Source organism: Echiichthys vipera (assembly GCF_963691815.1).
Source record: "Echiichthys vipera genome assembly, chromosome: 2".
In the NCBI taxonomy this organism is placed as follows: domain Eukaryota; kingdom Metazoa; phylum Chordata; class Actinopteri; order Perciformes; family Trachinidae; genus Echiichthys; species Echiichthys vipera.
The window spans coordinates 11,571,273-11,584,989 of NC_139827.1; the positions used below are offsets into that span (position 1 = coordinate 11,571,273).

General features: G+C 39.9%; 1 protein-coding gene across 1 annotated transcript in view; it reads left to right on the forward strand.

Annotated features, from left to right (window-relative positions):
• inpp4b (inositol polyphosphate-4-phosphatase type II B) overlaps window positions 1-13,717 on the forward strand; it is a gene marked incomplete at its 5' end in the record, with an annotated part of 91,569 nt that overhangs the window by 68,877 nt on the left and 8,975 nt on the right. Inside the window, 9 exons of the mRNA XM_083936813.1 lie at window positions 1,582-1,911; window positions 2,743-2,881; window positions 7,067-7,239; window positions 7,926-8,049; window positions 9,119-9,245; window positions 10,898-11,038; window positions 11,489-11,586; window positions 11,953-12,065; window positions 12,623-12,777. Coding sequence (XP_083792939.1) covers window positions 1,582-1,911; window positions 2,743-2,881; window positions 7,067-7,239; window positions 7,926-8,049; window positions 9,119-9,245; window positions 10,898-11,038; window positions 11,489-11,586; window positions 11,953-12,065; window positions 12,623-12,777 — 1,400 coding nt within the window. The remainder of the gene's footprint in view (window positions 1-1,581; window positions 1,912-2,742; window positions 2,882-7,066; window positions 7,240-7,925; window positions 8,050-9,118; window positions 9,246-10,897; window positions 11,039-11,488; window positions 11,587-11,952; window positions 12,066-12,622; window positions 12,778-13,717) is intronic.

Consider the following 13,717-nt stretch of genomic DNA (forward strand, 5'->3'; position numbering starts at 1 on the left):
CCCTCGGCTAAAGTCGCGGTTAGCCCACTTGTATGTGGCAGTATTGTGCCAGTGTCAACACTTACTTAGCTCCAGGCTAACAGCACCTTTAGCCTGGGGCTAACAGCTCCCTTAGCCTGGGGCTAAGTGCAGTGTGAAAAACCCTAAAGTAACAGAGTCACAAATCAGTGGTGGGAACTGCCGTTTAATAAGGAAGAGATCAACTGTAAGTGTATGACAATAGACTCCACCAATGTGAAGCATCTTTGTTAAGCCCATATGAAGAAAGGAGATATATCTATAACACTAAATCTAACTGATACTGAATCATGATGAAGATGTGAGCAGTTGAGCTTCGCGTTGATGGCTAAAAGCACCAAACCGTAATTTCTGTAAAAGCTTACTGAAACACATCAGAGGGCACAGAAATGATCATGATGTGATCTTTCTGTTGCATAATTTATGGGAAATTTTGTAGTTCTAGTTTTATACTGAACTGAGCGTATTAGACTGAACCTGCTAGTGTGACGGTCACAGCGTTACTGCATGAGGCTCGATCAACCCAGAAAGAAGTGACCAAACTACATATTCAATGATTAGTACTTAATGAAACATATTTCCACCTCTATTTGATGAAATAATGATGATGCCGAATGTTTTACTTCATGCCTTATTGTTATGTTGTACTGGATAGTTGGATGAGGAATGGATAGATTACGCCAATGACATGATCACAGAAGTAAAAACCACTCCGTCAATAAACTGCTGAAAGCTCATGCATCCTGTTAAAAGTGGTCACAAGTCAACATTGCTTCATTTTAAGGGGTCACATGGCAAAAAAGTTCAGAATCACTTCCTGTCTCTAAGTACCTCAACAAGCTCACTGTTCAGTCCATATCAGGAAGAATGGGTGCATAAAAAAGGGTGTTTTTCTGCCAAACATATGCACATAATGACCTTGCAGGTTTGTTTTCATGGAGGGCTGTTTTGTTAGACTGTAATAAAATTGCTTATTGCCATGCTAACTCAATTACTCTGGAGAGCCCTTATCATTTTTTACACAGTGGCGGCAGCAAGCGCAAGGCTCCTTGGTAGCGGGATCATCACCAACTTACAGTAGCTGGTGAATTTGAGATCAAAGGAGGTGTGCTCCTCAGAGAAGCAGGCTGGAGGAGGAGTAATTGAATTGTTTGTTGTTTGTTGCTGTTGTTGTTGCTCACCGGCTGTGCTGCAGTAATGGAGAGCATCTACTTTATGGTGAAGGAGAGTGTTCATTTTCCTTGTTTGTCTTCTCTTCCTCTGTAAATAGTTACCTGCTTCCAAGCTCACTTCCACCTGTATTTTTCTTCCACCCACTCATCCTGCCAAAATGACTGTCTCTCTCTCTCTCTCTCTCTCTCTCTCTCTCTCTCTCTCTCTCTCACACACACACACACACACAAACGCGCGCACACACACACACACACACAAACAAACACATAGACTCGTACACTGTCTCTTTTGCTTTTTCAGCTCTTAAACTTTAATTTACTGTCTCTCCCCACAGTAACTTTCAGTATCCATCTCTTTTCCAATCTCTTTTTCTCTCTCTCTTTGCCACAGACAGAACAATTTGTCCACACGCTTAAGGATGAATTGGTCAAGAGTGCACTACTCGCACTGCATGCAGCGCGGCCCGGTTACGTCTCCAAGAACCAGAAGCAAACCTCGGTGCAGGGAGGCCAACATCAAGGCCGCATCCACCAGGGCAGCGATCACAATCAGAGCCCAGTCCAGGGACTTCCGGGCCACAGTCCGGCCACGTCAATCACTGACAGCACAGCGGTGTGTAATAATGTGGAAGGATCACAAAACGTGACTAGAAGAGAAGGTGTACCGTTGAAGCACCAAGACTCCATACCCCACCATAAAGAGTACGACGAGGAGGAATGGGTGAATGTGACTATTTTTCTAAGTTATTAAGAAACCATGTTTTATTTGTTTTTAATTTCACTTAAACCAAGTCATTTATACAGCTGGTCCTTATGAGCACACATTCTGTAGGGAGATAAACTATTACTGTATTACAGTATTGTAAAATTTGATGGTACTATATACCAAACATTTCTCTTGTTTTTTTAATGAGAGTTTTTGCAAAGGACTTTCAACATTTTATCATGACAAACTCACTGCAGCAGATTATTTTGTGGCATCCTTGTCACTGAATCTTAAGTCATGCTGCTTCTTTTCATTGAAGTGTGTGTGACTGTTGGTTTGTTTGCTTTTGAGGACGGCATCTGCCTCACTGACAGCAGGAGTTTGATATGATTTCTGCACACCAATGCCTAATTATCGCTAAGGGTTTTAGCTGAAGCTAAAAAAAATTCCACACCTCCAATGACATAAGACATAGACATAGACACCAACCCCCCCTCTCCACACACACACACACACACACACACACACACACACACACACACACACACATACACACACACACACACAGTTCAGGAAAAGTAAGAGAAAGCTGGAAATAATTGAAACTCTTTGGAAGTAATCTCATTGTCCAGACAGCTACGTATTTCCTTTTGACCTTTTGGATACAAAGCCTGTTTAGACTGTAAAGGGAAACACATACGAGAGTTATTTCTTATGGTTTTAGGTGCTTCAACAGTTTCAGTTATTTGCCCATATTTTGGTTTCCCTTGGTTTTTTTCTTTCTCAAACAGAGTGAGAAAGAGCTCATCAGTGAGGCTTATCTGATTGTGTGTTCGGCTCTTTTAGGACAGGGTGTGGGCCAACGTGGCCAAATGTCTTAACTGTGTAATCGCCATGGTGGATAAACTCCAGGAGGAAGACAACAGCAAGCAGGAGCCAGTCCCTGAGCAGCAGCTAGCTGATGTCATCACCTCACACAACCCTGGTAATTAACTGTTTTTGTGAAGAGCAATCATCAATCAGTGAAACATCTTTTAAATGTGTGTGCTGTAAATGGGTGTCATTTTTATTTTTGTTGGCACATAAATGACCATAAGTGAAACCTATTCTAGATAACCCTTTATACTTCCTAACAACTTCCTGGAGCTCATGTCTAAAATATGCACAGTAAAATATCCTACAACAGCCCCAACTGTTTGCACAACAAGGAGCTTTTGCATGATTGGGCCCCAAAATGTGTATTAAATGTCATTGTAATTGAGCTTTTAAAAGAAGCTCTTTGATATTTGCAGACAACCTGCTGTGGCTCAGACTGTGGGATGATTTAAACAGTTTGAGCTTGTTTTTCTGTAAAAGTTAGAACCACAAAAATATAAAACTTATACACTTTTATATATAGTAAATAGATTTATTATTATATAATGTACTGTATAATTGATTCCTGTTTATTGAAAATGTACATTGCCATTTTTTCACAGATACTGTGATGCATCATAGGAAACTGCATATGTAGTATACTGCAGAATTGTCTTATCTAGTTTTATAACAGGCAACATGTTAGTATTTTATCCTGACTTGACTTAGATTTTTCATTCCTGTTCGTGTCACAAAACCGCAGATAAATTTAGCTTAAGAAGAGCCTTTTGGCCAAAATACTACATTGTTGACTAAATCAAAATACACTGTGAGGTTAATAATATAATAATATATTACTACTACATTTTCAGTGTATCTACAGCCTCAGTGAGACAAGACTGTGGTCCAACTTAAAGGCTCCCTGTTGTTTAAGCATTAGCAAAAGAGAAACTTGGATGAAAGCAATATATGATATGCAGAGCCATTCACTGTTGACCGCAAGCTGCCCAGTCTTCCCTTACGTCCTATGAAATCCTGCCTCAAGCTTGTGTCCAGACAAATGCCTAGCCTGTTAGGACTGCCAACTGGCATGCAGAGCAGCGGCATCAGTCAGACCAGGCGACAAGGAGAGGCTGTGTGTGTGTGTGTGTGTGTGTGTGTGTGTGTGTGTGTGTGTGTGTGTGTGTGTGTGTGTGTGTGTGTGTGTGTGTGTGTGTGTGTGTGTGTGTGTGTGTGTGTGTGTGTGTGTGTGTGTGTGTGTGTGTGTGTGTGTGTGTGTGTGTGTGTGTGTGTCTTCGTGTGCCTGTGTGTTTGTGTGTCTGTCCATTCGAATGAGCTGGCAGGTAGGAACGAGGCCATCAGCCCGGTGTTGAGTCCCCCAACCCCAAGCGCCTTTATTAAGACGCTGAACAGAGCAAGTGGTCATCTGCCTGTCTAAATACAAACATGGGCAGAATAATGAGAGAGGCCTTATCTCCTAGTGGAGACCGATGAAGCCCGGGCTTTTGATGACAAGGCGTTGTGTGGGTTTTGATGTTTGGACAGGTGGGCTGGCAAAGAAATGACAGCTGGAGTTCTGTTTCCTCCTTCTCTGTGTGGAGGCGGTATTTGCAGAATGAGATAAGACCTGATTTTTCTGACAAGGCAAGGGCAAGGCTGATGTGCTATACATTATTGGTGGTATTGTGTGTGTGTGTGTGTGTGTGTGTGTGTGTGTGTGTGTGTGTGTGTGTGTGTGTGTGTGTGTGTGTGTGTGTGTGTGTGTGTGTGTGTGTGTGTGTGTGTGTGATCACGGCCACGATGAATCCCCACTTCCTCCCCAATAACTTTTCAATATGTTTAAGTTGAACCGAATAAACTAGTTTTGCACATTGCTTAATCAACACTGCCCCCTGTTGGCTCTGGAGAGAAGATCATGTTGTACTGTTTCTAAGCAGGTTTTGAGAATGTCGTGTGGCATAATGAAGTATACTCAAAGAAGTTTGCATGTATACTGAATCAGTTTCATCTTTAAATGTGCTGTTGATGCACAGTATTAGAAATAGAGGAGATAATCACAACTGCAAAAGTTTATGAATTTCAATTAAATATCAAATCAGTTTATTGTGACAGTTTTTATATGGCACTAGCGTAAACCTGCGATTCCCAGCCAAGGGTAGTTTCTGCAGGAATATTTCTGCAGCTGTCAGTACTCCACAGAAAGTGTGGTTAATTAACTCAAACAAACCCAACTGCCTCAACTACTTGTGATTTGATTATAAGATATATCCATAGATTTGTGTTCATGAAATGAGTAGATGAGTCTTACAGTATCTGTTGTAAACAGCTGCTTAATAGTGTATGAAACCCTTCTTCTACTGTTCCTTAAATCCCTGCAGCCAGCTGAAGGCAGCAGGAAAAAATGTTGATAAATCTGCAGCATGGTGCCATTACACACAACTGTTCACTGTGTTTACCTTTATTCAATTTCAAGCAAACACCTGGTTGTTTAAAACATCCCCACAAACCTCTACACACATCAAAATGGTTGATTATAACTATTTATTTGGTGTGTTAATGCGGGAGACATCAGATTACTGGGGCTCATTAATTCTGTTCATCATCCTTACCAACAGACATAGTGTTTGATGTTTTACATTTGAAATGTATTTTGGTGCAAATGCTTGGATGTCACATCGATTACAATATTATGTAATCATTCAGGACGTAATGTAGTGTAGAATTATGACTGAAATAGCCTTGGATCAATATGATTATACAAACAACGTCAACATTTTTTTTACAATGATTTATTTCTTTCACAGCACACTAATTAACTGTTGAGAAACCCCACACCATCTGCCTTTGGCTGCAGATTTGTGATGACGCGTGTTCTCGTCGTGCCACTATCCAGACAACAGTATAATATCCTGGAGGAGCATAGAGCTGTTGTTGATATCATACTTCACTGAATGGCACAGCTGTTTTAAAACTTTGAGACCAGTGCTGTCTCTATTTGTCCTTGTTACTCATAATTATCACCACACCCTTCGATCTAGTACATTTCAACTTTAACCAGCCCTTTACACTTTACACAGCCTCGCATACATGAACCAATGCAGCAGGTGTGCTTGTAGACGCCCACTGTACAGCCCACTCTGTGCTTGTTGTTGTACTTTCATGATTTGAAAAGGGCCTAAAGTGTTGCCCTTAAAGGGATACAGTATGCCGGCTTCTTTGAACTGGGGTTGTATGAGGTACTTATCAATAGTGTGTGTTCCCTACTGTACAGTAGATGGCCGTCGGCATGCCCCCTGTCTAGAAAAGCAGACGGGAGTACCGACATTGAAGCTAAGCAATGAACTGTTCTGGACGGGGGCAGCAGCTAAATGTATTATAGACACTTGGAAAAAGCAAACCTAAAAAAATCAATTTCAGTTTAAATCCACACCATATTTAGAATATTTTCAATACTTTACCTTGCTGTCAGACAGCGCGCCCTGCACTTGCCCCACAAATCTCTCCTCTCGCTCTCTTTAGGCTGCTCAGTCTCCCTCTGTAAGAGTTCTTCTGTTTACTCCGACTCATAAATGGATCCTCTTGTCTCCACCGTAAACACTAATTTATTGTCCCTGTCATAATCACTTATTTTTATTTTCTCGTGTTTGTTTGTAAACCGCAAAAAGTCTGACTCAATCAGCTGGTCCGCAGCAAAATTGTGCACGCCGTACAGTTGTGCTTATGCGTAGGAATACATTGAGAAAATGTCGTGGCAAAGGAAAGGGCAGTCTGATAGCAAGGTAAAGCTGTGAAATTATAAATATATATACATAAAGTATTATATACACTTAACTGATATTGATTTTACTGCTCGCCACGACCACAGCAGCTTCTGTTTCTTCAAACTGACAACGTTCTGATCATTGACTAATCATCTACTGTAGGTAATAAAGTGCCTTATACAACTCCACTTCAAAAAAGCTGGACTACCCCTTAAAGAACACAACAGAACTTACACTAAAATAAATCCTGAGACCATGTGCTTATAATTCCATGATCGTACTGTATGATATCAGTTTTATTGTTCATAGTTTATGTCTTTATATGTGGGTTTCTTAAGTTAACGGCTGGCCCATGCTTTCATTTGCTTGCCAATTTTGTTTCCAGTAATTCCTCCCCATTTTGGCTGAACCGGTTTCACTTTACAGATAAACCGTGTGTTGTTTCTGGCTGGGAACGCAAGTCTTGAGTTTTAATCAAAGTGAATCGACATAACTGTCATTCCATCTCTCTCTGTCACCACCTCCTCCCCTTTTTATCCCATTTTTATCTGCAGGTGACTGGAGGGAACAGCTGCGTCCTCTAGTGACCAGGTTAAAGGAGTGTGTGACGGAGGTGGTGGAGAAGGCCAAGAGAGCCATGACGTTTGTGCTCCTGCAGGAGGCAGCCTGCAGCATTCCACAGGGTTTTCTCCTCCAACAGAGGCGAGATGTGGTCTTCAGTCAGGCAGTGGGTAGCAACACTGAAATAATATACAACTCATTTACCTGTGTTTTTATCTTCTGTTAAACACTCTCCTAAATGTTTGATTCCATATGCCTTCTGTTCACAAGACCAATCTTTCAGTATGTAATTCAAAGTTTGTAAAGCAGTTTATTATCTAATTACCTGCCCTTTGTGGTCCAGGGTGCAACACACTCAATGCTGCTCTTGGCACAAAGTCCAAACTCTTGCCTACTTCCAAGCAACATCTTTTTCTATTAGAGAATTACAACTCAACTCAACTCCAACAAACATTGTTGTATAAATCCAGCTGTGTTGACCTCTTCTGCTTGTATGCATCTATTTCAGACCCTGTACATGTTCTACTTTACATTGTATGTACATAAAGTTTGTGGCAATGGGTGTCATTTTGCATGTTGACACATAAATGACCATAAATGGAAATGTTGTGCTAGTATTATTATTATTATTATTATTATTATTATTATTATTATTATTATTATTATTATCTGATGTTGGCTGGTCAGTATTGAAAAAAATTTGTTAAGTTATGTATTTTTCTGTAATGGACATCTTTCCATCAGTCCACTTTCTAAATCACTTTTATTGTAATTAATTAATTACATTAATTCTGTCTAAGGGCAACTTCCAAAAGATATGGTTTAAGTGTTTGTGTGTTGTTTTTTTAACAGCTGGCAGCCTTAGCCTGTGGTTTTGTCATGAGGCTGTATGCAGGAATGCAGGACAAAAGCTTCCTCAGGCAGCTCCACCTGGTTGGCCTGGTGGCCCAGTTTGAGAGTCTGCTCAGCACCTACAGTAAGTACATTTTTAAGAGTGAAATCAGAACTGGCAACCCCACAACATCCACTGAACACAGCTGTTCACTTGTATTTGCTTTCTAGGAAGGAAAAAAACTGTTGGTTTCGGGTTAGCCGTGGTAACTAAATGAGTAATCAAATCACAACATGTGCCAAGCTAATGAGTCAGTGTGTTTTTTGGCCTTGATTACAGGCGCTTGAATAACTTTATCTTTTATTTAACACATTCCAGGTGAAGACTGATCAGTGTCAAGTAATTAAAGATATGAGTACATCTGTTATGGTTACCTTCAGCTCCATGATCCAAGATCTCACTCATGCCAACCTGTCAAAGCTCTCAGGGAAGTGAAACAGATTGGTCAGCGAAATTATCAGCTGAAGGAGCTGATAAGCTAAAACCCATTTTTATGATGAAAACAATATCTCTACAGTATAAAAGGTGGACAGTTTCATCCATTTTTGCGGTGGCCTTGAGAGCTCAATTAGGAAAAAAAAAATGCAAACGGACAAAACAACACCAAATGAAAAAATATCTTCACCAATTTGACAACATGCGCAGCATTCAGAAAAATGGCTGCAAGAAGCTCACAACAAAAGAACAACAATCGACTATAAACATGTTGGGAAATTAGCTAAAATGTAAGTTTTTGGGACTTATTTTACCATTGTGATGGCATGATTCAGATATTATTGCAGATATTTGCTGGTCATTATTATAATATCGGAATCACGCCATCACAATGACAGGTGGCCAGCGGGCTTCAATAACTTGATAAGCCACAAACCATGGCAACAGCAAGTGTGTTTAGGACATTTGTATCACTTTTTTGCGTCCCCTGAAAACAATTTCTGCTGTGCAGCGCACATGTCGTCAAATTGATGTTTCCGTGTTTTGTCAAATTGGTGTAGATTTTTTTGTGCTTGTGTTCTCTCTGTACAGTAGCTTTTAACCCTCTGGCATTTTAAAATTTGAGCCAAACTCACCTCATTTTGGGTAACTAAAAAGAAATGTGACAAGCATGAATTAAATTACTACTACTACTTTTTGTTTTTCCAAATCGTTTAAGGTGAGGAGATCGGGATGCTGGAGGACATGGAGGTTGGAATCTCAGACCTGCAGAGAGTCGTGTTCCAGATTACAGAGGCCAAGACAGATGACCTCAGTGACCTCCAGCCTTTAGTCTGTGGCCGACGGTGAGACATAATCTCCTTCTCTGTTTGCTTGTCTTTGCTTTAATCTAACATGTTTAATTGGTGTCTTCATGACATAATGGCATATAGTAAAGAAAAAGCTGCTATGTACTACAACCTGTAGTAATGGTTCAGTACATTATAAGAGCAAGCAGTTGGGAGTAAGGGTCTTATTGTTTCTTTATAATGTCTTAAAAGCGTTGACATTTAATTGCTATATCATGGAAAAGTTCATAGAAAAGGAGCATGTAATTATGTTCTAATTATAGGGACCTGTAGTATAACCTTTTACAAATATAACCATTAGTCAAATTTCATTTGTAAACACAATTCAAGTATGCTGCTACTGTGTAATTTTCTTTTTTCTACTGTGAAAAAAAACAAACAAAAAAACCCCATCCTGCATATTAACATATGAATACATCAAATTTACCTGATGAAGGTCTGAGGACTGAAAGGTTTCTTTAAAAGTGAGTTTAAGAGTGGGTACTTGCTACGTGTAGTGTGTCAGAGCATTGTCACTGTTTTATCTTTAATTAAGACCAAACTCCACAATTCTTCAAGGAGCGTGTAACACTTAATGACATCACAGTCTCAGAGGAAAACAATCTCTTACTATAGGCTCGAACATTATTGTAGGAAGGTTACAGTCTAACATTAACTAATTACAACAATTATGCACCGACCTCTAAAACCTCCTCTTCTCTGTCTGTACTTTAACACAGACAGGAACCTCCCTTATTTTTTTCTACAGCCCAGTGTTTTCACAGCAGGAGGCGATGAATATTGACCACACTATGAGGTGTTAAGGTGAATTTCATATAGAGGCTTATAAAATAATAATCATTCTTAATCCTTCAGACGAAAGATAAAATGTGTATTGAACAGTTATTAATATAAAAGCACTGGAAGTGATATTGACTCGTCTGCTTTTTTTCCCCCAAGTGAAACCTGTAAATCAAACTTAAGACCACAGGGCATGGTTTTGGTTATAGTATTTATTATCTGCTCTCTCGCCTTGATTATTAAAGGTATATGCAATTGCTTCGGGGCAAATTCAGTTGGTGTTTTTGTTATTACATAAACATAGAAAAGCTTGTTGCTGACGAATGTTATGGTATGAGCTGTTTGGGCCAAACGAAGCCCCAAGTGACCTGTAAAATAGAAAAATGCTCTGAGTTAACACTCCAGCCAGCACAGTTGTACTGTACAGCTGGTAATGAGGATTTAGCTCAGACTTTTGAATCTTGGTGAACTTTAGTCCATTCGTGAATTAAATCATTTGTTCACAACTGTGCTGTCATGCCACAGCAGTTTGGCATTTGACAGTTTGAATATCCAGCTGCTTCTGCAGTAAAGCAAAAGTTTACTTGTAGGGCATGAACACAATAAGGTCAAGGCCAATTTGTTGGAGCTGTGATAAGATGACACACTTCTCTTGCCCCACCCCCCTCCATGCCAATCCGTAGGGCAATCTGTCTCACACACTTACACTATCTTTCTCTCATGCATACACACGATCACTCTCTCTTTGTACAGCTAACTCAGGCCTGTCATAGGTGTCAAATTCTACAGCATTGCAAAACATACTGAATTTCTGTTTAATCATGTTTCTCTTTTACCTTCCATTTCCTTTTTTCTCTCCCTGCATTCAGAGACCACTTCACTGTAGAAGTGCCCTTACCAAGGTTGGTTTTTCAGACTTTGCCAGAAGAGATCAAGGAGGGCAAGCCTCTACGAGTATTCCCAGTGCTGTTTAACGTGGGCATCAATGAACAGCAAACAATAGCAGAGAGGTACTGCAGACGGTCTTTGTTCACTCCAATCTGTTGCACTTAACTAAGGCCAGTGTGATCTTAAACTAATCCATATCAAATAAACAACTAGAGTAGTGTGTGGCTTACTCGTTAGTCTTTCTTGCAAAGTACATCTATATGCATGGATTCATTTTAAATAATCCTTCTTTGCACGAGGCATTAAAAACTCTAACACTCACTTTTCCCAAAGGCAAATAATTATTTTAAATGTTACATTAAATGCTTTTGTTAACTAATTGAAAAAGTTTTAGGTTTTCTCGATGGGCAAACAAACAAAGCAACTATTTTCATGTTTTATCCCTTTTTTCAGCCGAACAGAGCATTCACCTCTTAGCATTAGTGTTACTTTGAATGAACTGTTGCTGAACTCTTGAGCGTCTTAGTTATGCTCCGCCATAACTGCCCTTATTCACTCTGTCATCCTCTCAGGTTTGGAGATATCTCTCTTCAAGAAAGAATAAACCAGAGGAACTTTGAGATGTTAGAAGCCTATTACAAATCATTAAGTGAAAAGGTGCCACTAGAATGTAAGTGTGCTTCATTTCTTTTACCAAGAACAAATATTCTAACGTTTGTTTGAAAAAAAAATGGGACTTGTTACAGTTCCCACTGCTAACAAAGATGTGGGGAAAACAGAATTGACAAATAGTAAAACTGTTTTAACATGCATTGAGTATCATATGAAGTTTGCCATATCAGGATCATTTATTTCATTGTCACTTAATCAGTTAGAAAGTGTGTCAACTGAGTTGTTTACCTTTTGTCTGCTAAGCCACATTAATCCATCTGAACCTGCATTCAATGGCAGCCTGTCCTCAAATTTGAATTTCCACTAGAACAAACAGGAAACAGAACCACTCACTGGCAATGTGTTTTGTGCTTTCTATAAACAGGTCTACCGTGTTTTCAGACACAGACTGACATAAAGGAATTACTTGAAACCCTGGGCCAGAATGTAGTTACAAAGAAGAGAAAGAATGTGGAGATACTATGGATTGCTGGAACGGTGAGCAGTGCTTGTCTTTTTACGTCTCGTCCTGTTTAAGGAAGACAGTTTTCTCTGAACCATATAAATGTACTTCCTCTCTTGCGTAACCAAGGTAACTGTGAGTGTGTAAACACTTTGGTGCAGGTTCGTATTAAATTTTTGATCTATCGATATTTCATGGGCTTTAATGGGAGCCAAACAGAAAGTAACTGCCTGAGCGTGATGGATTAACTTTGGAAGACGATACTGTGTAGACGCCGACCTTTCACCTGATATTCAGTATCTGTCAATTGTTATACGTGGTCTTACAGTGCTTGTGATTCACAGAAGCGAGTTAAAACAAGAGTCTACAACCATGCTAGCGGCTGTATGCTGATGTTAAGATGGCATATTGTTTGTATTGTGTTGGCATGCTAACATTTGCTATTAAGAGCACTGTATAATAACTCTGATTTTAAGTCAGTGTTAGAACAAATGAACAGGTAAAACAAGGCAAAGTTTTCTTACACTATGAGGAACCGTTTGCATTAATGATGCGTGTAAACATTGCCCGTTTTTTCTCCACTTCCCTTCAGATCTGCCGAAGATTAAATGGCATCAGGTTTACCAGCTGCAAAAGTGCCAAAGACCGGACATCCATGTCTGTCACATTAGAGCAGTGTGCCCTCCTCCGTGATGAACACCAGCTCAGCAAGGATTTCTTCATCCGTGCTCTGGACTGTATGCGGAGGTAAGACCGTGATTACAGATAGTATGAAACTATTGTGTGTGCAAGTTATCGTTCCAACCTGCTTTTGAAAAATTCAATCATCCACGTGACATAAAGACATAGTTTTCTACTTTGACTCAGTAGTATGTAGCCGTGCAGATAGTTTTGGCTTTGTTTGCTCAGAATAAATCTCAGAGATCTGACTCCACCCCCAATGCAATGGTGCTCAAAACAATGACAAACATTGACAACTACAGTAGCAACTTGTCTTCCCAGAAAATGTTCTGATTACTCTGGATAATCCACAGACCCGGAACTACTTTCTACAAAAAAAAGATATATGGACTGTCCAGTGTAACCAGGATGTTGTTTCAGGAACGAAGCTATGTTGGGTTTTTTAAATTTCATTGCTTCCAAAAGCACAAATAAAATACTATTCACCCCCACTATATTCGATTTGCAGTATCTGTATCTTAAGATCTCAGCTCGTAAAACCAAAACTATCAAGATGGCTAGATACAAATTATACAAATGTGGGTGAACTGTTCCTTTAGCCAATAGTGCTGAAAATTTAGCAGTTGCATTTTGTAATCCTTAAATATGTGTTATGAGAAACGTCTGGATAAGTGGTAACCTGCACCCACAACGCATGTTTATGTGACCAAAACCTGATGCCATCATCGCACACATCAAAGACATGTTGTCTGCACCTCCTCCTCACATCATATCACCGTTGGATGTGCCAGTATAAACATCACCGTCACCCCCTTCCTTCACACATTCAAAGGCAACCATGCATGTTCCCATCAGTGCTTAAGGGGCGCTGCTGCCTTTAATGTTTATGTGCCAGCAGGGTAAACATCTGCATCTATCTAAATCTGATCAATTCTGTCTTGAGGACTTTTATAACGGCACTGGTGAAGTGCACATCTGAAATGCCTGTGGTAATTACCTGTACAAG